This window comes from Oncorhynchus masou, chromosome 12 (assembly GCF_036934945.1).
Source record: "Oncorhynchus masou masou isolate Uvic2021 chromosome 12, UVic_Omas_1.1, whole genome shotgun sequence".
Lineage (NCBI taxonomy): Eukaryota > Metazoa > Chordata > Actinopteri > Salmoniformes > Salmonidae > Oncorhynchus > Oncorhynchus masou.
In genome coordinates, this window is record NC_088223.1 from 80505348 (window position 1) to 80529999 (window position 24652).

The following is a 24652-nucleotide window of genomic DNA, read 5'->3' on the forward strand; positions in this document are numbered from 1 at the left end:
GGAAAGGGTGAGTGTTTGTGCGGACGTGCATGTGCGTTCGTGTGTGTGTGCGGGCGTGTGTCTGTGCAATGCGCATGTGCATCTTTCACATCCCCAGTTGAGGCTTCAACAGTATTTGAAATTTGGCCAATGACATGTTACTTACCAAAGTGTACGTCTTGTGAATATGTATGTTTGTCTTTCTCTGAAGAATAGGATAACGATCTGGTTAGTTTATAATAACTTGGCTGGACATGGAGACTACCGAGACCACATAATAAATAGCCTCTTAGCCGAGCGCTTTTTGAACTTTATATGTTTGCATGCCTAACTGTTTACAGAAAGATACAAGGAATTTATAACCTCCCTATGTACACAGCTGTTCCAGAATGAGCAACTGCCAACATGTGGGAACGACAAGCCACAAAGAATTAAGACCCAGCTCTTCTGACTGATGAGCGATAGATGAAGAGAGGGAGGGAAAGAAAGAGAGAAAGAAGAAAGATACAAAGGAAAAGAGGGAGAAAGAGATTGATAAAGCGAGAGAGAGGGAGGAAGGAAGGATACGAGAGAGAGAAATTAGTGCGATATGGGAGGAAGTACAGAGAAAATGGACTTCCAAATCCCATATAAGGTATTTCCCAAAAAAAAAGAGAAGGGGAAAAACAACAATGATGCAGGATATTCTCACAGGATGTGTCAGCCCGGGACCAGCGCTAAAAGGTGCGGGGTAGTCTGCTGTGTGTGAGAGTGTGTAGGAGTGTGTCAGTGAGGATGTGAGAGTACCACAGCAGCAGCAGCATGAGCAGAAGATTCTGCATGGGAAAGTAACCATTTCGAAGAGGTAAACACCTATGGACGACTTTGGATAATATCTCATTATGTTGCTTGCTGGTTAAGGTGAATGGTAAGAATGTATTGTAAAATGGTAGAATGGTCCTCAGAGGGACAGAGGAGAGGAGAATGATACACTTAGCAGTGGAGGTTGTGGAGTAGGGGAAGGAATGTTCTATGTAAACGTGTAAAGAAAATAATGAGAAAAGAGGTGGATGGGTGTACAGATTAATACATGAGAGCAAATGTGTGAAATGTTTTTGTACTTGCTGGGTAGGAGTGTTATGTTCTCGTGAGCTATTGTGGAATCTTGAGGAGAGTATCATTCACTGAGAATTCAGAGGGTATTTTCCTATGTTACCTGAGTGATGTTGACAGCATTGTGTTCAGGGCAAAGAAAAGTCATGCAATAAAAGTCTTGATTTTTGCTGTAGGTACAGTATGACACAGAAATATCTATTAATTTCAACTATTTGTGGTGAGACAATAAAGATGCATGATATCCAATGTCAGCTCTTCAACTGTAAGAACCAAAACAAGTCCTTGTTGTTGGTTAAAGACCATATTTGTTCCTATAGTAATTAACCTTTTAGATCTCAGCTTGAGTGATCAGTGGGAGTTTCCTTTTGCGTCACTTAAAACTTAAAACTAAAAACAAGCCTGAGAGGAACAAGTACTAAATATAGTAGCATGGTAGCATGTTGTATGTGTCCACTGCAATTACACTTATTGAGCAAACCAATCTTTCTCTTACTCTCATTCTTTGTAATATTGTTTAGTATTCCATATTCTCATGTAGGGTCATATTGTGATTGATGAAGTTTGCAAATGTTATTGGCGGTCAGTGGACACCAGAGACATTGAGGTAACTAACCAACAAAATCATTCTCATGATTTAAGAAATAATCACAATTTAAGCCTTGCATGTGCGGACCTACCCAAATGAACCAAGACATGCATGGTTGAGCTCAGTCATGAATTCTTAGTAGCAGCGATATGACGTTGCAAGTGGAATAAATGACAGGTCTCAGTTCATGTCATAAACCCATCAGTGTGTTTCCTGCACTCATGTGTGCTCTCTCTCTGTGTCACAGCACCATGGCAGCCTACCTCTGGCTGGTCCTGGCCATCGTCAGTGATGTTGCAGCATCCTTGTTACGTCCCCCACGCCAACTCTCCCCCTGTCAAATGGTGAGTTGCTGCATCAAAAGGCTTTTGAAATGTTTTCATAGTATACTAGTATGCCAACTAGAAGTATTTCAACTATGTGTAAAATATGTAACTACCCTGTAATAATAATAATATATTTATTTGTAATGCACTTTTTTTGCAACGCTTTAAAATATGTGCAATAAAATAAATAACTATTGTGGGCCACTTATTTTATGGGGTTTTCATTTAAAGTGTTGATAATTGCTGATAACTGATATTTCTGTAATCGGTTTTGATGGTGTATCCTATGCTTTATTGTCATTTTGAGTTTGACCAAGAATAGTTGAGTATTATTATATCTATATTCTACTATAGCATTTGCAAAACTGTGCTTTTAGTGTATCCACTGGGCACACACTTGTTGAATCAATGTTGTTTCCACTTCATTACAAGGAATTTACGTTGAACCAACGGGGAATAGATGTTGAATTTATGTCTGTGCGCAGTGGCTAGTGTATACCTTGATGTTGTTATCTGAGAGTTTTGGCAGTTTTCTCACAAATCTCTCATGTATTGTATATCCAAAGTACAGTATATCAGGTACTTTTGAATTGTCCAGGGGCATAGAATGTTTCTATTGGAGTCTTGTGATATTAAACCAATAGTTTTTGTTATTATAGCCATGCTGCTTCCTCCTGCTCTGAACCGCAGATAACCAAATCGAATCAAATCAAATGTTATTTGTCACATACACATGGTTAGCAGATGTTAATGCGAGTGTAGCGAAATGCTTGTGCTTCTAGTTCCGACAATGCAGTAATAACCAACAAGTAATCTAACTAACAATTCCTAAACTACTGTCTTATACACAGTGTAAGGGGATAAAGAATATGTACAAAAGGATATATGAATGAGTGATGGTACAGAGCAGCATAGGCAAGATACAGTAGATGGTATCGAGTACAGTATATACATATAAGATGAGTATGTAAACAAAGTGGCATAGTTAAAGTGACTAGTGATACATGTATTACATAAGGATGCAGTCGATGATATAGAGTACAGTATATACGTATGCATATGAGATGAATAATGTAGGGTAAGTAACATTATATAAGGTAGCATTGTTTAAAGTGGCTAGTGATATATTTACATCATTTCCCATCAGTTCCCATTATTAAAGTGGCTGGAGTTGAGTCAGTGTCAGTGTGTTGGCAGCAGCCACTCAATGTTAGTGGTGGCTGTTTAACAGTCTGATGACCTTGAGATAGAAGCTGTTTTTCAGTCTCTCGGTCCCAGCTTTGATGCACCTGTACTGACCTCGCCTTCTGGATGATAGCGGGGTGAACAGGGAGTGGCTCGGGTGGTTGATGTCCTTGATGATCTTTATGGCCTTCCTGTAACATCGGGTGGTGTAGGTGTCCTGGAGGGCAGGTAGTTTGACCCCGGCAAACCTCACTACCCTCTGAGGAGCCTTACGGTTGAGGGCGGAGCAGTTGCCGTACCAGGCGGTGATACAGCCCGCCAGGATGCTCTCGATTGTGCATCTGTAGAAGTTTGTGAGTGCTTTTGGGGACAAGCCAAATTTCTTCAGCCTCCTGAGGTTGAAGAGGCGCTGCTGCGCCTTCTTCACGATGCTGTCTGTGTGAGTGGACCAATTCAGTTTGTCTGTGATGTGTATGCCGAGGAACTTAAAACTTGCTACCCTCTCCACTACTGTTCCATCGATGTGGATAGGGGGGTGTTCCCTCTGCTGTTTCCTGAAGTCCACAATCATCTCCTTAGTTTTGTTGACGTTGAGTGTGAGGTTATTTTCCTGACACCACACTCCGAGGGCCCTCACCTCCTCCCTGTAGGCCGTCTTGTCGTTGTTGGTAATCAAGCCTACCACTGTTGTGTTGTCCGCAAACTTGATGATTGAGTTGGAGGCGTTCGTGGCCACGCAGTCGTGGGTGAACAGGGAGTACAGGAGAGGGCTCAGAACTCACCCTTGTGGGGCCCCAGTGTTGAGGATCAGTGGGGAGGAGATGTTGTTGCCTACCCTCACCACCTGGGGGCGGCCCGTCAGGAAGTCCAGTACCCAGTTGCACAGGGCGGGGTCGAGACCCAGGGTCTCGAGCTTGATGAAGAGCTTGGAGGGTACTATGGTGTTGAATGCCGAGCTGTAGTCGATGAACAGCATTCTCACATAGGTATTCCTCTTGTCCAGATGGGTTAGGGCAGTGTGCAGTGTGGTTGAGATTGCATCGTCTGTGGACCTATTTGGGCGGTAAGCAAATTGGAGTGGGTCTAGGGTGTCAGGTAGGGTGGGGGTGATATGGTCCTTGACTAGATAACATAACATACAGTGTGACCACATAACCCATGAGTAGTCACACCTACACTGTTTCATTTTGAGATGGAGAAGAATAAGTAGATGTGCCCAGGCAAGATAAAAGCAAGCTACAGTCTTAGAGGAGGCACGTGTGCCATTACCTCACAGCTCTGCACTGTGATTGTGATGGCTCAAATCACTTGCAGACAGTGCAGTGTATTCAACTCTAATCATCCAAGTACTTACATTAATGTGGGTGTTTAGACATAGCTGAACTTAATGTCAGACTCTTCTTGGCATCTTGGGTATACTGACTGACTTCCTCTGCCTGTTGTTGTGTTGACAAATGTGTAATCTCTGACTTAATGTCAGACTCTTCTTTGCATCTTGGGTATACTGACTGACTTCCTCTGCCTGTTGTTGTGTTGACAAATATGTAATCTCGGTCTAGCTCTGTATTTGGATGAAGCATCTCTATGTTCACAGCCAAACAGATCAAATTAACGAGCTGAAAGCCTCAGGGCTGCTTTCTGTAGGGGGAATGTTTCCTCTCTCAGGTAATATCAATCTGGACCTGATGTTACACAGTGTCCTTTGTTAGTCCTTTACTAAAAGAGGCTCAGGTATTGCTTTCTGTCCATAGAACAGTGCGTTGGTGTTTTCCTTCTCTCCTTATTCCACCATTTGCAGAGATCAGCCAGGTCACACCAGATCCACTTCAGTATTCAATATTTGTTCTTCAGTATTCAACATTTGTCCTTCAGTATTCAACATTTGTCCATGTCCCGAGGACATCAGGAGATGCCTTTATACCGTCCACTAGGGCCAACGTGAGTGCCTATTACCATCTACTAGGCACGCGGCTTGCTAGGGTGGTGTGGATGAGGATAGAGGAGGGACTTGAACCGCAAACTATGGCTTCAAGTATTGCGGGTTCAATCCCAGTGCTAGGCACTCGTTTAAAAAAAATCTGTTTTAACCTCATCCCAAACCTTAACCCTTAACTTAACCAATCGTAATTGATGCCTAAATATAACGTTGAGTATGTTTCTATTTTAACCCTATCCCAAACCTCAACCAACCGAAATGAATGCCGAAACTTAACCATCAAGTTTGACATTTATCCCCCTGGACAAACGTTGAATGCTGAAGTCAGACCGTGAGATCTTGTTGGCAAAGACATAAGAAAACAATATCTGATATGAAATTCCTATTGCTGTAGTCCTGGGAATGTATCGCATTCCTGACTACTTGACGGGAAAACTGTATAAACAGGCAGGATGATTTGGAACTGGGCCGGAAATTGCCTCTTTAGACTGCAAGAACTGATATCAGTGTGCCAGTTTGAATGAAATAGATTAGAGGGAGATGGCAGTGTCCAGAATAAGAAATAGAATCAGAATCACCATCATTCGCCAAGTACATTTACACATACTTTTACTTGGTGATATGGTGCTTCTAGTCATAGACAATATTTAGAGACAGAATACAGACTATGGAGTTTAAACAAAGTTTGCATACATTATATACAACTAGGTAGAGTGAGCATAGAGCTGTAAGAAAATGAACAGTGGATATACAATTATACAGTGGGTATACAGTTGATATACAGTGGATGTACAAATGTACAGTATCAGTATGAATATATCTAAATGCAGTCAATTGTTTGTGCATTCGCTTTAATATATGGAAGCAAACTTGGTGGTTTACAAATGTGCTGTACGTACCTCAATTTATTTCCCTTTCTATAACAGTATTACATTCTGTTATAACATCTTTAGATCATATGATGATATACAGTATGACTTGTGATTTGCAAGTTCTTTTACATGCATATGAAGTTATTAATCAAAAACATATAAGTGAACACTTGTTCATAACAGCCAGAAGAACTCTTTCAGAAAAGCTTGTGTTTTAGACAAAAAACTAACTAAGGAATGCTTACTGGTGACGTCAAAACCACAAGTATGCCAAAAACCTAAATCCACTTTGTTTTATGTGAGTGTGTGTGCGTGTGTGTTTTTTATATGTTGTATTTAGAGAGGGCTCATGCCATATGGTTTCAATTACCAGCCACACTGATAAGTGAATAGTTGAATGTTTAAAATAAATATGGAAAAATACTTTGTCCACCAGGCGTTCTGAAAATCCCGAGGTAATAAGAGCTTGTTTTATGAGGTGAAATCCCCACAAGCCTCACAGTCTTCCTGACTGCCAAGAACACAGATACAATGGTCAGTAAAACAACTCTGGTCTGTTTGGTCTGTGATAGTGTAAAGTGTCAAGGTGACTTGTGGTCTTCTGGGAATGTGCAGTGGTGCTGTGAAGGTCAAAGCTCATGTAGTTATCTTTCCTTGTTCTGTTCACAGGTCCAGAATGACGTGTACTGCAACGATCTGAACCTGAGGACCGTTCCAGCCAAGCTTCCTCATGGCATTCAAAAGCTCGACCTGTCTCGTAACCTTCTACAAAACATTACTCAAGAAGTTCTAGCAATCTACACCACTGTTCATCATCTGAACCTCCACTCCAACAAGATCCAGTTCATCCAGCCAGGTCTGTTCAAAGACATGACCAATCTGCAAGTGCTAGACCTCTCCAGTAATTACTTGGATGTTTTTGCTGTTTCGAAAACCAGCATTGGGCCTCTTACGGCTGTGGAGAGGCTTGACCTCTCAGGCAATGGCCTGTACACGGGGATGACCGACTTTTTTCTCAGTGAAGCCCCAGCACTAATGAACCTTTCTCTGAATGGCAACAGTATCACCAAAGTGGGCAAGGAGACCTTTTGCGGAGCATTGGCCTTAAAAAACATTGATCTTCACAACAACGTCATCTTAGAGATTGAGGATGGAGCATTTGACTCGTTGCTCCATCTGTCTGAGCTTGATTTGTCCATTAACTCCATCACTTGCATCACTGACTTTAACCTTTCCAAACTCAAGGTGCTGAACCTCAGTAAGAACAGCATGGAGTGCTTCCAAACCACAGATTCAGACCTAGAGTATGAGCTCCTCTACCTCGACCTGAGGGAAAACAATATCCATTACTTCCCCGTTCTCCCCAGAAGGAACAAGCTCATGTACCTGGATTTGTCTAGGAACCACCTGATGAGTGTCAATACCACAGGAACTGCCGATGAGCTCGAGCACTTCAGAGACATGTTTGTACCTCACACGCAGTCAAGTGGAATGAGCAGACACCAGGACTTCTCTAGGCTCATGTACCTCAACATGAGCTACAACCAGATAAAGAGCATACCGATGTCTTTCTTCTGCAGCATGGTGTCCCTTGTGCATCTTAACGTCAGTAATAACTGTATTGGGGCCTTTTCTATAGACCAGGAGAGCCCTCTGAACTCTCTGAAGACCCTGGACCTGAGTTACAATGCCCTACAAAACCTCTCATTTGGGGAGAACACCCTACGGTCACTGCAGGAACTCTTCTTACAAGGGAACTTCCTCACCATAATGGACTCTGGAACGTTCCAAAGATTGCCTAGCATCAGAGGCCTTCACCTCCAGCAGAACTACCTGAAAGTCTGCCCTTCACAGCAAAAATCACCCCAGACAGACCACAACTCCCAGGATCCTCCAGGCTGTGTCTCCTTTACATCAATACCAAGCCTGCACTTGTTGTACCTTTCTGGAAACAATCTTGAGGTTCTGCCACCATATGCCTTCAATGGCACCCCACTCAGGTTGCTGGACCTGTCCCTAAACCCAGGCTTGGACATTCACCAGAATGCTTTCTCTAGTTTGGAGACCTCCCTAACTAATCTCTCCCTGAGAGAAAACCACATCCCAGAATTGAACACGGACCTTTCCCTGCTAAGTAGTCTCAAATTTGTGGACCTGTCCACCAACAAGCTGACCACTCTCCCCCTTTGGAACAAGGAGTCCTCCATCGAGTCCCTGAACCTGCAGAACAACAACCTGGTGACCCTGGAGTACAACACAGTCCTGGTCCTGGAGCGGACGCTCAAAACCCTCTATATGGGCTCGAACCCTCTAAGTTGCTGCAGCAACCCCCGCTTCCTCAACATGCTCCAGCACTCCGATGTGGTCATCCCGGACATTGCGACAGTAACCTGCCAGTACACAGAGAACTCGGAGCCAGTTGAGGTGAATGTTGGGAGTGTGACGCAAGAGCAGTGTCAGAAGCTGGACAGTAAGAGCGTGAGCATTATCGTCATCGTGGTGACAGCTTTGGTGCTGATAGCAGTGCTGGTGGTGCTCTCCAAGGTGTGCCACCCCAAAAGGCGCAAGCTCAACATCAGCTTCAGGGCCTAAAGAAAGTGTCCTGTGAGGACAAAGAGATGCTGGACATGTCTCCTCGCAGAGACTACTAGGCTGAGAAAACCAGAGCCTGTTGGTGCCTTTCAATGTGAAGTGTGCACCATTTCCAAATGTTCTTAATTTTGGAGGGAATGTGCTAAGTTCTGGAACATGGGAGCCAAGTCTTGAAGGAAATGGCTCCATTAGATATTTCAGCTCACCTGTGAAGTTAAAGAAAAATACACAAAAACAATTACCACAACAATAGGACTTTATTGGAGAGAGGGAAACTACGTCAATGACAGTACAGATTTGATCAACCGAAGCACAGTGACTCATTTGGGGTCAGATTGGTGACACGTTGTGGCTTATAGAAGTTGCATAAATAGAAAGTGTTGTTCTCTTCTTTTCTTCTTCTCGTTAATAACATACAGTTATGTGAAACACGAGGGTGAATGTGGTCACTTTTTATATCATTATCATATGCACATACAGTATATAGAAATGTAGCCATTATTTAATGACTGCACAGGGTCAGCTGATATGCATTAGATTTGCTGGTTCAAACCTATGGCCATACACCAACACCTCTTTTTCTCAATGCAGTAGTTTGCACTTTAATTGTATTGTATTTGTAGATTTATTTTATTATTATTAACCTGCTTTTGACTAAGGTATTTTTGTTATATAGACTAAATGACACTAAGTGGGGAGCGCATAATGCAAACATGCCCATCAGTGCCATGTAATGGCAGAGTGGAGAGCTCTCTTCAATTAATCTCAATATATCAGCAAATCATTATGAAACCACAGGGTGTGAAGGTCATGGCTGCAGTTCTTTAGAATAGATTAATGTGACACTACTTTAGTATTCAATCAGTGTTTTGTAGAATTTACAGATTCTATTTGTGGGACATGAATAGGATGTACTGTATAGACATGAATCATTTCTCCTCCTGTGGGTAATTCCTATAGGAGGAGTTGCAGTGAATATTAATTTCGTTGCTGTATTTTTGTATTTTTCACTGGTAGAGACAGGGGTGTTATGGGGGAACCAAAACAGGATTAAAGCAATAACTCCAAAGGAAGCAGTACTGTCGGAACACCGACAGAAAATAATGTAGCTTGTTTTCACAGCTTGTAGGGCACCGCAGATACCTTTCCTGTTATTGATAAACTCACTCTTGCAAAAGCCCATACTAAATAATAATTTGCAATTTCACAATGCTGGGTTTACCTTGCTACGGGCATTAGTCAAAAACATTTTTTCCCCAGAAATCCTCTCTGGTTTCTACCATACAGAGTGAGGCTGTCAAGTCAAATTACCGGTTTGATAAGTTAAATGATATAGTAGATTAGTGAGGCTTTAACAGATAGGAGGACTTGTTTTGTTTTACTGAAACAAAAGCCTTGTTTAATGCATTCTAATCTGGCCTTTGGCTCGAGGTTTTCTCCCTATGTCGGTTGAATGACAGAGCAGAGTGAGAGGAGCAAACATCAACCCCACGCTTTCTTCACAGGGAATTTGGATAGGCTTGGTCCCTTAATCATCGTTGCAGTGAACTCATGCCAGACTGAAATCCTTGACTGCGTAACATTCAGGTTTTTTCCACCAGCATCTCCATGATCAATCAAAATCACGTAAATGCATGGATTTGAGACAATCAATGTCATTTTGAAGAAAGATTGCTTTGTTATTCACAGGGAAGCTATCCATGTTGCATTTGTTCTCACAGAGATCTTGGCCTCTTTATCTGCGTAGGCCTAGCCCACAAGACCAATCATGAACACTAGAGATTCCCCAGACTAGAATTGTCCTAAGCCTTACGCAAATGGAACACTTGCCCCAACAGGTCAGTGATGTAACAAAGCAAAGTAACAAAGAAGTGACAAAGTGACAACCAAAGACAGACCAAACTGTGTAGAGAGTTCATTGCATGATGTGTTTGCTTTCTGCCTTTTACATAGGGCATTTTTGCATACGTACTGAAATCATTATTATAGTGTATTTCTAAGTTGGATGTGATAGAAGGAAGGATATGGTTCCTTACTTATCTTCTTGTTAATGGTAGGACTATTTTAAACAAGAAAAACAAGCCAAGGGAAATATGACCTGAACCATATTTATAGATATTTGTTCCAGAGATAGCACGACAAGCAAAGTTATATCCTGTTTTTCACTGTTCATGCAGAGTCACAGTACTGCATTTGGGGTAACCCTCTTGCTGCTTTTGCCCGCTCACATGACTGAACTTCAAGTGAAACCGTCAAAGGTCAAACTAATGTATATGACAAAATAAGTAATCTGCTGCTTGAAGTGACATCCACCACATACAACAGTCAGTGATCAACATTTTACATAAATTGACAATAATATAATATAATGTCATGGTCATGAATATCTTAAGCCACACGTGTGTGTAGCAAAACGCTAGACTGGCGGTTCAGTTTGGATGCTATGCTTATACAGGCTAATCAAAGATACGGCTGTGTATGTTTCGCTTAATAAAGAAAGGATATTAGCATAAATGGAGAATGGTTATGATGGTGTTATGTCACTTTCATACGTACTGAAATGTTACTGACAATGTTACATACAGTTTAATGCAATGTTAAATTGAAGTTGCACCCTTACTTCTGTTTTATCTATCCACTTTTACATGTACAGCATATGAAGGATATTACAATGGATCTATTTTGAACTACGGTAAAATATATATATTTATATTGTTTTGTATTTTCTTAAGTAAATGATCTGTGAATCAGAATCTGTTGTCTTTGTTTTCATTGTGAGCTTCAGGAGCTATTCAACTAACCGGGATCATGTTAATTTGACACTAAATGGAAAAAACCCCCAGAAACAACAAAAAAAATCCCAGTTATTAAACATTGTCTGTTGCATGCCCTAATGAACATGACCCAGATAATTCATTTTCCTGAAGCAGATAAGATTGGGGCATTAATTGTAATCCTGCCATGGTTCTGGGAAGATGCTTAATAATAGAACATATGCTCTTGCAAGTCAAATTCTCTCTGATTGGTTTCCTTGGGCACAGATAGCACAGTGTATTACTATTCTCCACCAAGAACACTGCTCTATCATCTCTTTCTTTTTAACTTAAGGGACTGAGATTTTCTGAGATAGCAGCCATACAGCAGCCCCCTCTGACCCCTCATAACAGGATGCAGGCTCACAGGAAATACCTCAGGACACAGATATATAAACTGACAACTTATTGGATGCAGGCTGACGCATGCAGGTCTGCCTGGAAAGACCAACATTTCCAAATGGACCGACCACTATAGATCTGTTGTGCTGTTTTGTTTTGGGTTGCTTCATTCTTTTGATGTGTTCTTATTAAACTCTCACTGTGGTTTTAAGCCTGGTGAAAAGATGTGGTGCAAGATTCCATTTCTAATAGTGTGTTTAGAGTCTGTCGTGATCAAAAGTGATCATGATTACCCAGCAACACCAGTGGTGTGTGTGTTAAAGATGCACCACTGTCTCTGGGGTATTTGTGAAACAATGCAAGTGTTCATGGATGTGGCATGCACAGGGATCATCCCAGTAACATTATCCTCTTTTATCCTAAACCACAAATGAGCACTGTGCACAACTTATTTTGTGCATTCTCTCAAAGCCTAGGGTGAATGTTGAACTTTAGACTACACTTTTAATTAAAATAAATTCAACCAACTCCTATGTTAGATTTTGGAGGTAAATTCCAAACTCTGGGCCAGTGAAAGGTACAAAGAAACAAAAGTGGTTATATATGGTCATACTTTATTTGGATAGTCTAGATTTTCCATCTGTAGATTTTTCTCATACAATCAACAAACTATCTGTTGATAAGCAACTGCTTGCTAAGGTAACAGTTAGGGTTAGGTTTAGAATAAGGGTTAGGGTTAGGAGATAATTGAAATGTTACTGTTAGTCTGTAGAGCATCTACCAATTGACTACCTAAATAAATTGTTACCTTAATTATTGGGTTACATGTACTCTACCATTACCTCACCAATAACCATTTGATGATTTATTGAAACTACACCTTTCTTCCAACATGAGCACTACAAGGGCTTGACAGCTCTATGTCTGATTGGGGCTAAGTAGTGTGTTTAGGTAAACACAAACTGTTGAAGTCCCGGAGTCCCAAAATAAGTTAATGGAGCAACTACTTACCACTAGAGTAGAAAGCAGGGTAAGTTTTCTATGTTATTATTCACACTGGCCCCGATCCAAAGGGCCCCTGTGGATTGCACTGCAGGGCCACTTTTATAGACTGGTGCCATAGATACATGTGTATGTGTGTGTGTGTTTGTTTGTGTGTGAGGCCTAAGTAGGCTCACCATCAGACTAATGAGGGCCTCCTCCCTCTCGGCCCTCGGGCCCTGTGACTTATAGGCCCCCCATGAGTAGGACAGGCAATTAGGTAATTTACTGTCTGAGCAAGCATTTGGTACAGGAAGCTATCAGAGGGAGCAGTATTTGATTTTGGAAGGAAAATGCTAGTGCATCTGTGTCACGGATGGAGTTAGTGGTGTAAAGTTCTCAAGTAAAAATACTTTAAAGTTCTAATTAAGTTGTTTTTGGAGTATCTGTACTTTACTATTTATATTTTTGACAACTCTTACTTTTACTCCACTACATTCCTAAAGAAAATAATGTACTTTTTACCCCATACATTTTCCCTGACACCCAAAAGTACTCGTTACATTTTAAATGCTTAGCAGAACAGGAAAATGGTCCAATTCACACACTTATCAAGAGAACATTCCTGGTCATCCCGACTGCCACTGATCTGGCGGACTCACTAAACACAAATGCTTCATTTGTAAATGATATCTGAGTGTTGGAGTGTGCCCCTGGCTATCCGTAAATGTAAAAAACAAGAAAATGGTACCATCTGGTTTGCATAATATAAGGAATTTGAAATGGTTTATATTTGTGATACTTAAGTATATTTTAGCAATTACATTTACTTTTGATACTTAAGTATATTTAAAACCAAATACTTTTAGACTTTTACTGAAGTAGTACTTTACTGGGGGACTTTCACTCTTACTTGCAACATTTTCTATTGAGGTATCTTTACTTTTATTTAACTATGACATTTGTATACTTTTTCCACAACTGGGAGTTAGGACCCCGCAGTCGATGACCAAAATGATTCACATATTAGTGAGGGTGTTAAAATTATTGAAGCCACACTAAAGCTTTTACTTTCTGCCAAGTGACCCCAAATGTATAAGTAATGGTGAGTGTGTATTTAACAGATGTAAATAGTGCCTTGATTCAGATGTTACTCATAAGTCAGATGTAATGTCTTACGATAGTTCCAGTTTTGTGGTCTTGAATAATGCTTTCCTTAACTTCTTAGGGCTGAGATCCCACTAACGGGATCGATATGACAACAGCCAGTGAAAGTGCAGGGCGCCAAATTCAAAACAACAGAAATCTCAAAATTTAAATTCCTCAGACATACAAGTATTTCACACCATTTTAAAGATACACTTCTTGTTAATCCCACCACAGTGTCCAATTTCAAATACGGCGAAAGCACCACAAATGATTATGTTCGGTCAGAGCCAAGTCACAGAAAAACGCAGCCATTTTTCCAGCCAAAGAGAGGTGTCACAAAAAGCAGAAATATAGATCAAATTCATCACTAACCTTTGATGATCTTCATCAGATGACACTCATATGACTTCATGTTACACAATACATGTATGTTTTGTTCGATAAAGTTCATATTTATATAAAAAAATCTCAGTATACATTGTTGCGTTATGTTCAGTAGTTCCAAAAACATCCGGTGGTTTTGCAGAGAGCCACATCAATTTACAGAAATACTCATAATAAATGTTGATGAAAATACAAGTGTTGTACATGAAACTTTAGATACACTTCTCCTTAATGCAACCGCTGTATCAGATTTCAAAAAGCTTTACGGATAAAGCAAACCATGCAATAATCTGAGTACGGCGCTCAGAGCCCAAACAAGCCAAAAGGATACATCACAAGGACGAGACGAGGAATTACCGGACACCAGGTCCACAGGAATTAACACCCATAGTAAGGACATTAAAGTTCAAATTTCTCCCGCTCTCATTCAAGACCCTATCCAGGGCCCGCTTGATAAAGAAACAAGCCCCCGGGCTTTGTCTATGGACTCTGATACAAAGGTAGTGAAGAAAAAGGTCAAACGCCTCGTTAAAGCCAAGCCCACTCAAAATCGGAAATGTCAATCTGCTTCCACCTTGAACAGAAATGGCACATCACGTCGTTGCGGACGACCACTCCACTTTGTGGGGAATATGTCCACTAACCATCAATCTAAACGGCCATACCTGGAAACAGTCCTAGAGTACTGCTTAACTTCTCATGCGCTAATTGATTCCGGTGCGACAATATCACTCATCTCTCAAACCTTGTTCAATGATCTCAAACGGGCTTTGAAGTCAACTAAATGTTGGTTAAAAGTGGAACGATGCGACACTACACTTCGAAGGGTCACTCAGACTACCTCGCCTCTCACATTGAGAGTCATGCTGAAACTACACTTCAAGGACATATCGCTTGTTCACCCTGTGTATGTCACCAGCTTCGAAACTGTAACCCTGCTACTTGGCGCAGACTTGATGGATCGGTTACTCCCATTGATGGATTGGAAAACCGATATCACAGACCGATATCCTCGTCTCAGTTCGCAGGTACTGAAGAGGTTGCCACACGCGGACGTGGTGGTGACTGACATGCCACTGAGCGTTTTGCAGCACAAACACCAGGAGATTTGGTTGAAAGGTTACATCCATTCTCATAATGCGGCCGCTGACAACCCGTATATAGGGTCCGACCTTTTCGTTTGCGCCTCGGACACCAGCACAACACACTGGTGGGGGGGTCCCAAGACACAAAGGGGGGGAATAGTAGCCCAGACCCATGATGAGCCTCATCGAGGCCAGTGGGGAGGGGGGGGGGGGGGTCGAGACTACGGACAACACCGTACGTTGCCGCCAGACCATAAAACAAATCTAGTTGTAAACTCCCCTATGAGAACAGTGAGGAGCAGACAGGCCCCTAGACGGGGATTATCTTAGAACACGTCTAAGATAGTACTGAGGTGTACCACACTGGTCATAAAGGAAGTCCAGTGGACTTGTCCACCTCCAAAACAAATGGCAACAATAATCATTCCTTGCCATGTGTAGGTTCAACTACCATACAACTAGTAAAAGGCTCCAATCATGTGTTCCGGTAGTATAATATTTCAGAATAAATTGGTAGGATAACTGGTCCCTTTGAGCACCAGTACCAATACCAGCAACAGTCAGTGCAGCTACAATCAGTAAGAAGGTTAGAGACCTAACCAATCAAATTACCCTTGACAACAGCGACATAGGAGTCACTCAGAGTGCAGCGCGTGGAAGGGAATCTCCAGTGCACTCTTCCAATGGTTAACACACATGTCTCTAATAAATAGAATCCTTCATTCAGGAGGAAACTTATTAGAAGTCATTAAGCATGATCACACCACGTACGACTGGTCCAATACTTAAAGAGTACTTCCGTCGTGAGGTTAGCTCCTCCGTGGATAACATAGCTATGAAATAGACTTCATACCTATCACCACTACGATAGTGGAAGACACAGTGATACAGTGACTTGTAGAAAAGACTACTAGACTCCCTCGACACCAATTCTGACTGACCTCCAGGCATTGACCTGAAAATTACCTGACTACGTCAGACACATTCTCATTCTCATTCTGAACAAGTTGTAATCTGCCAGGATACTTGGTTTTCTTCCCTTAACAAGTAAGCATAAACGCACATGCACAACAGAACATCCAATTAGGATTTATGCTAGGATCACTTAAGGGTCCAAGCAAAATACCAGCCTTAGTAAAGTTGAACATTTACATCTAGGTCTTTGACTCTACAGCACTCACCAGGTCATCCCTGTAGACTGCGCAAAACTAGTGCCTTACAGCTGTAAACTTATCATTTAGTTATCAACTTAGGATAGTGCCTAAGCAACACACCAAGTAGGAAAACCCTAGATATGGCATTAGAGACAATGCCATGATAGTCATTTTGCCAGAACATTGGACGTATATAGAATACAGTCCAATCAGTTGATTTTTGTGTGAGAACTATATTTGTATATCTTTTGTTTATGCTTTCATTCCTTTTCGGTAGAGTTCCTTTGACACTTAGGAAGTGATAGAGCCATAAACAAAGTACCCATACAACCATCACTTAGTGCCACAACGCCGCTCATTGGGGAATGAATGTAATTACATATATTTCATGAGTGTGTGTGCGTTGTTAACATCTGCCTAATTTACTGCCCAGATCTTCCAGTCTGGACGACGACCAGACTACGGGTCCGGAACGGCGACCCCAAATCCAGACACCCATGGCCCATCCTTGTGGCGGCATGCCCCGCTGTCAGAGAGCCTACCAAGGTACATCACACCAACCGGACATCAACTGCCATCCTTGTGGTGGACTGCTCCGCTTTCAGAGAAGCCTACCAAGCTCAACCACCAGAGGGGACTGCAATGATGATCTACAAACAGGACATCATGTGTTCATGATTTTATGTTGATTTGTAACTTGCAGGACAAACAAGATCCAAACCACCAGGGGTGGTATGTCATGACGTTGCCCTCTTTGGGTACAGAAAGCCCATCCCCCTTTCCCTGCCTCCCCCTTTCCTCCTTCAACTTGGCTGCTGTGGTCAGAGAGACATAGTAAATTCCTAAGGATCTCCACATGGAAACACAGTATAGAGAGAGTCCATTTTCATAGAGCACAAAGGAATTTCTTCCACCTCACAGAACTTGAGGTACGAACAAATTTCATGTTCCGGAGAAAGTACAAAAGATCGGTGAAGTATCCAGCTACGAACTGGTCCGTTTGTTACAACTTGGGGAAGCTCATGGGAGATGGTGTGGCCACATTACCATAACGCTGTTTATATAATAGCCTCAGATATGAGGTTTACATCTAATTGTTGTATAAGATGAATGAGTGAGTATGATACTGTTTGTAAAATTGTGTAATATGATTTTGGACTGTTTAATGAAGGAAAATACAATTCCCTTTTGATTTTAACTAAGTCAGAGGACCGCCCCTGAGCCCAGTTAGGGTCAGGCATCCTGGGACAGCCCCTTTTCTGCAATTCCGAATAAAACCCAACTTTGAGAAATTATCACCAGACCATGTTTTTCTCCATTAGGAGAGGACAAAGGTTGTAGAACATTGCTGAATCTTTTAACCATACCACGTGGTTAAACTCTTAGACTATCGATACAGACAGAATAAGAACAAGTCTTTGATATTAATTACTAGTCTACAGCTAGGAATTCGGTATCATTGAACGCAAAGAACGACAACCGCCGAAACATCCATTCTATAACAAATGAATGAATGTCACTCTGAACTATCCCTGCTAACCAAGACAGAGAGAGAGAGAGAGGACGAAACTCTCCAATAGAAACAAACTTTTCACCAGCGATCAAGACGACACACTGAGCGTAAATTTATATATTGATAGCAATTGTTCCCGAATGAGTGAGCATTCGTGTGCAAAGGATTAGCATTTCAATTGTTATAATTATCACTCTGTAGTGACTTCTTAGTCGACCCCCAATTCCCCTTTGGCCGAACAAGCCGCCATGCCGGTTTAGCCCACTAGGGCACATTATCCTATCATTTCTTTTAACCATATTTACTGTTTGTTTATGCATTTCTGTGAATTACTTAGTTAGTAATAAATAAATGATTTAAGACAATTGATGTATGAATGACTCATAGTGAAGACTGGGTTCGTGCATATAACCAAGAATTTACGACGTTTGGAATGAGACTAACGTGAGGTAAAGTAAATAATTAATTAATTTGAAGACTAATTGATCAGATAAAACATCTGAAAAGTTATTTTAGGAAATGATAATTTTGTAATCTGAATATTTTTCCTTGGTGCCCCGACTTCCTAGTTAATTACAGTTACATGATTAATCAGTTGATCGCGTAAAACTAATTACAGAGAATCTTTGATAAAAACTATAAATCTTCAATTTAATGATAGTAAAGACACGACACCGCCATATTGTGCAGTCAACAGGGTAGCCTAGTGGTTAGAGCATTGGACTAGTAACCGAAAGGTTGCATGATCAAATCCCCGAGCTGACAAGGTACAAAATCTGTCTTTCTGCCCCTGAACAGGCAGTTAACCCACTGTTCCTAGGCCGTCATTGAAATTAAGAATTTGTTCTTAACTGACTTGCCTAGTAAAATAAAGGTCAGAAATAACATTATAAATATTTACTTACCTTTGATGATCTTCATCAGAATGCACTCCCAGGAATCCCAGTTCCACAACAAATGTTTGTTTTGTTCGATAATGTCCATCATTTATGTCCAAATTGCTACTTTTGTTAGCGCTTTTTGTAAACAAATCCAAACTCACGAAGCGCGTTCACTAGGAGAATACGAAATGTCATAAGGTTCTGTTACAGTCCGTAGAAACATGTCAAACGATGTATAGAATCAATCTTTAGGATGTTTATAACATAAATCTTCAATAATGTTCCAACAGGAGAATTCCTTTGTAGAATTGCGATGGAACAGAGCTCGCTCTCACGTGAACGAGCGTCACGAGCTCAAGGCATTCTGGCAGACCTCTGACTCATTCCCCTCTCATTCTCTCCCACTTCACAGTAGAAGCATCAAACAAGGTTCTAAAGACTGTTGAAATCTAGTGGAAGCCTGACCAATATCCCAACATGACCAATATCCCACTGTATCTTCAATAGGGAATGAGTTAAAAAAATGACCAACCTCAGATTTCCCACTTCCTGGTTGGATTTTTTCTCAGGTTTTTCCCTGCCTTATGAGTTCTGTTATACTCACAGACATCATTCAAACAGTTTTAGAAACTTCAGTGTTTTTTATGCATATATTAGCAACTGGGACTGAGTAGCAGGCAGTTTACTCTGGGCACCTTATTCATCCAAGCTACTCAATACTGCCCCCAGCCATAAGAAGTTTTTAACAGTACTGTACTGTTTCAAGAACAGCAGAGAGAGGTGGGTGGATAATGCTATGCTGCAAAGCAGACAATTAATTTCTCAAACACAATAGCTCATTTTACATCTATGCTGCTCTAGTAAATGCCATGTCAATATCTGCCCAGCAAATACCAGGATTCTGTGGTTTTTCCTATCCAACCTAAACAATGTGAGGAATGCCAGTGACATGTCAACACAAGGGGATTTGATGGCATATTGGTGGACTTCTATGTTTCTTACAAATAGACAATCTACATCCTAGCCTGCTTCAGAATCCAAAATCTGATAGGCAGGAAAATCCAAACAACCATTCCTGACTCTATTTATTGGTATATGGGAAAATTGTGTCTTCCGTTCACCCAATGTGACATTCCCAATTCCCTCTGCTGTGTAGCTGTCCCACCATGGGGACTTAACTCTGTTATGTAGCCAACAATCACCAGTCTGTACGTGCATCTCACACTCCAACCCTTCATCAGAAAGACCTCGGGTGAATCTTAAAAGTCCTTTCTCAATTCCTTACGTCCATGATTCCTTGGCTTCCTTATTAAAACACATCTCCTACATTGCATTTTGAGGAGAAGGTTGAAGAGTCAATGAATCCAAAACAGGAATCGAGGAAAGACTTGAATTTCACCCCTTTGCTTGAGGACCATTGGAGGTCTGTCGTAGAGTTGAAGTTCTTACTACTCTCTGGAATTGGTGGTGGAATTGGACTGCTCCTCAGATGTTAGCCATGTTCCTGGCACCAATACAAATCGCTGCCACACTCCATAGCTTTTTTATATTTTAATAATATTCAAAACCCTGAAAGGATAAAGACCAGAGAGACATTTGACAAGTGCCTTAAATCAAAACCTGTACTATTGTTGCAGCTTGTACCTACAAAGGCTTGTGCTCCTCCAATGCTGGAACTAACGTAAAAGGCTGACATTGTGAACTTCCTCCGAGTAGCCCAAAGCTAAATCACACCCATTCAAGAGCTAGTCCAGACAATAATGTCAGATGGATGTTATTCTTGTCAGCCAATTCAGAGTACAGTGAACTCTCATACTATCAGATAGCCATTGTATTGTATTTGGCTTGTGTAAATGTAGGTTTACTTCCTTGTACACAGTGTCAAATTAAGGCTTTTATGTGTCCGGTGAGGGAGTGAGAGTGGGGTTGAGGCCTGGGCCAATATGTCCCTCATGGTTGAGCTCATCCAGCTGATATTATTTACGACCCTGCAAAGGTCTCTTATCGTTTAAAGACCCACAGTCCACAGAGCAATTTTTTTACAGACAAATTATTAAGATGTGTGGTCAAAAGACATGAATCAAATCAAATGTAATGGTAATATACACATGGTTAGCAGATGTTATTGCGATTGTAGTGAAATGCTTGTGCTTCTTGTTCTGACAGTGCAGCAATATCTAACAAGTAATATCTAACAATTCCACAACAAATACCTAAAACACACAAATCTAAGTAAAGGAATGGAATAAGAATATATAAATATATGAATGAGCAATGTCAGAGTGCATAGGCTAAGATGCAATAAATAGTATAGAATACAGTATATACATATGAGTTGAGTAAACATTATTAAAGTGACTAGTGTTCCATTTATTAAAGTGGCCAATGATTTCAAGTCTGTGTGTAGGCAGCAGCCTCTCTGTGCTAGTGATGGCTGTACAACAGTCTGATGGCCTTGAGATAGGAGCTGTTTTTCGGTCCCAGCTTTGATGCACCTGTACTGACCTCGCCTCTTCTGGATGGTAGTGGGGTGAACAGGCAGTGGCTCGGGTGGTTGTTGTCCTCGATTATCTTTTTGGCCTTCCTGTAACATCGGGTGATGTAGGTTGTCCTGGAGGGCAAGTAGTTTGCCCCCGGTGATGCGTTGTGCAGACCGCACCACCCTCTGGAGAGCCTTGTGGTTGAGGGTGGTGCAGTTGCCGTACCAGGCGGTGATACAGACCGACAGGATGCTCTCAACTGTGCATCTGTAAAAGTTTGTGAGTTTTTTAGTTGACAAGGCAAATTTCTTCAGCCTCCTGAGGTTGAAGAGGTGCTGTTGCGCCTTCTTCACCACACTGTCTGTGTGGGTGGACCATTTCAGTTTGTCAGTGATGTGTTCGCCGAGGAACTTTCCACCAACTTTCCACCTTCTCCAATGCTGTCCCATCGATGTGGATAGGGGGGTGCTCCCTCTGCTGTTTCCTGAACTCCACAATCATCTCCTTTGTTTTGTTGATGTTGAGTGAGAGGTTATTTTCCTGACACCACACTCAGAGAGCCCTCACCTCCTCCCCGTAGAAGAACATCAGTCAAGTTTTTTTAACTGTTCATTTTGGCAGCAAACCAACAGCTAACAAATGCGTTCCCTGGCAGATGAAAGTATTAGCCATTCATGATCATGGCTTGATCCCTATTAATTTACAGTGCCTGTTCTGTTTTTCTCCCAGAGGCGTTTGATAAACTGTGAGAGTTTGAGGAAAAATAGGCCCCTATATGGTTGACTGTCTAAATTCTATTCAAATGACACTGTGTTACACAAAAGGTCCCCCGCAGGTCAGGATGTAAGCCGCCTCATTGTTTTCCTGAACTCAAAACTCATATTAGTTGATATTTAATAAAGCAGAGAGAATGTCTTGTGTTTTGCAATTCCATGAATTCAACATTTCCCTTGATAACTGAGGGAAAGGAAATCAATCAGCCAGACTAAAACTCACAGTACAAAACTCCCCTCAGGCTCAAGTTCTCTCACTTGTTTTTCTGGATTTAAAAGTGGGTCCACTCTGGCCCGCTCTATGTTTGCCAGTTCAAATACACAGTGAGGCAGAGGCTCTGTAGCAGTGTGAGCTCCCCCTCTAACGCCTCTCTCAAAGATAGCAACCCCTTCTCGTGCCCCAGACGAGTTGACCCCATTCCATGTTTGACCCTAAAGCAAAACTCCTCTCCAGACAAAACAACATGGGGCCCCAGGATATTGTTTTTGTTTACTGGGTGAATCTTGGGAAGCTGAAAGAACATCAAAGCCAAGGCGGCAAGGTCATCTTTCTGTTTGTTGCTTCATACGGAGGTATTTACATGGCCAAGGGTTGTTCATTACTGGTCCCCAAGACCTCCATGCGTGTGAATTAATTACCCTACATTTGTTGTTTATCCCTCAAAACCGCTGTCATGTGACTGTGAAAACTCTGTCTGCATCCTCAAACAACTTTAGTGCTAGAGAACAGAGGCTGGATAGACATTGTGGTTTGTGGCTACTTTCTGTGGAAAGCAAAGAGGTTTATCACTCCTTAACATTTGTTTTACTCCTCTTTCATCCCAAACAGATGTCCTATGTGTCCTCATGCCACAGCCAACCCACACTAATTCGTCTGGAACAGTATTTATTTTAAGGTATGTACTTTATCAAATGCATTTTTTTTAAACATACATCTTATTGTGGATAGCTTTCAGATCACAGTTCGAAAAGTACCTTGAATTACATTTAATTTTAACTAATTACATTTAATTTTCACAACAGATTTTAAATGATCTAACCATTTGAAAACTAATATTGCCTACTTTTGATAGGTTTTAGGAATGAGGTCTATTTTTGAATTACTGGCTTAAACTGAAAGTGAAGGCAGATTCGGCATATTCATCAATTCTACATGTTAATAGGCACTGAAAATTGCTGGAGAACTTCAGTTATTTTTAACTGTTGTATGTTTTGAAACAAAAACAAGCTCAATTCCAATGTTCTTAGTAGATAAAGGAAACCCTACATAACCATCAAAATTACATTGTTCAAGTCTACGGCTAGAGTCGATAAGGGACTCCATTGAACCAACATTTCAGTGGACACTTTCCAAATCTCAGTCTTAGGCTTCTGTTATTTGTATTTCCTTTGTCCTGTAAAAATGTTATAGATGAACCAGTTCTTCTGTGCTCCCATCTCCCCCTACACTACAGTAAGGTCTCATGCAAAAGAGTGCCGTTAGCTGGATAACAAGCACAAGTGGAATCAATTAGAGACTTGCCACAGCAGCCTGATTTATTTTTCTTCCATGACATGACCTCCCCAGGGCTGTGCTCAGACAGACAGACAGACAATAGAGGGCCCTTTCTCCTAGCCTCCCCTTAAGATGAACACAAATTCCTCAGGACCCTCTGTTTTGACAGGTGTCCAGCGCTAAAGCCTGTGCTAAAACGTAATCTTGTTCTTCTGTTCACGGCTAATATAAAGGGGATGTCACACACACATAGACTTTTCGCACACTCGCTACCACCATTCTTAAAAGGCATTTTGGTATCTGCAGAACTCAGTCCCTTGTTTTGACTGTCTTACAGTAAGTACAGCCAACAATCTATGCTCGACTGTTGGCTTGCCAATTGAAATATTCCCCACAATTTCGATTCATTTTGGTGTCTCTCAGGGTTTGCACTCTTGAATGTCATTCTCTTTGCTAGCTTTGGAGAAAGAGAGTAGGACAGAAGACCAGATGACACCCCAGCTCAGCAGAATTAAGCAATGTTTAATTAAATACTACAGGAGAGCATTATCATGGATGGAGTATTAAAGGTCCAAGGCCAGAGCAGAAGAATTGTTTCTCATCCCTCATATGGAACAGGCATAGCCCCGTCGCAGGGGATCCATTACTGTAACTGCACGTGGAGTGGTCAGCTGTTGCATAAGGGGAGAGCAAACTCAACAAACAACCCATGGCTCAGATTCCTTTTCCATCTGTCTGAGACATCTTGGGAGTGGGAGGGTTCTGAGCATTATTTAAAAGGCCCTCCACTGCTCTTTTCACACTGGTACTGGACCTATGAATAAAGTGAGGGTTTCCCTTTCACAATATGATTGACTCTGATTGAGTGCTTAAGATAGACAAAAATATTGAATCAATACATCATCTATGGTTATTATGTTATATCTACGTAACTCAAATACATTTTTGTTGAAGTGAGTTAAATAGCTTAGGGCTATCTATTGAAATTCTCCTCATGGGCTGTAAAAGTAAGTACCAAAAACTCTCTTTGA

The 24652-nt window shown here is 41.4% G+C and overlaps 1 protein-coding gene across 5 annotated transcripts; it reads left to right on the plus strand.

Moving 5' to 3' along the window:
• The first annotated feature begins 393 nt into the window (after positions 1–393).
• Positions 394–11324, plus strand: lrrc32 (leucine rich repeat containing 32). 5 transcript variants are annotated; one of them, XM_064982137.1, is made up of 3 exons: positions 394–702; positions 1908–2004; positions 6649–11324. In XM_064982137.1, exons 1-3 carry the CDS (start codon positions 569–571, stop codon positions 8569–8571), a joined length of 2154 nt encoding a protein of 717 aa, XP_064838209.1. In that variant the 5' UTR covers positions 394–568; the 3' UTR covers positions 8572–11324. The 5 variants fall into 5 exon arrangements, with proteins under 5 accessions (XP_064838209.1, XP_064838212.1, XP_064838213.1 ...); XM_064982140.1 differs by lacking the exon at positions 394–702 and adding an exon at positions 712–886; XM_064982141.1 differs by lacking the exon at positions 394–702 and adding an exon at positions 712–879.
• The last annotated feature ends 13328 nt before the right edge of the window (positions 11325–24652 follow it).

Bases quoted from the DNA above. Each gene is read 5' to 3' on its own strand.
- lrrc32 (XM_064982137.1), top strand. From the start codon at position 569: ATGGGAGGAAGTACAGAGAAAATGGACTTCCAAATCCCATATAAGGTA. The intron at 703-1,907 runs GTGCGGGGTAGT...TCTGTGTCACAG, and splicing joins CCCGGGACCAGCGCTAAAAG to CACCATGGCAGCCTACCTCT. The intron at 2,005-6,648 runs GTGAGTTGCTGC...TTCTGTTCACAG, and splicing joins AACTCTCCCCCTGTCAAATG to GTCCAGAATGACGTGTACTG.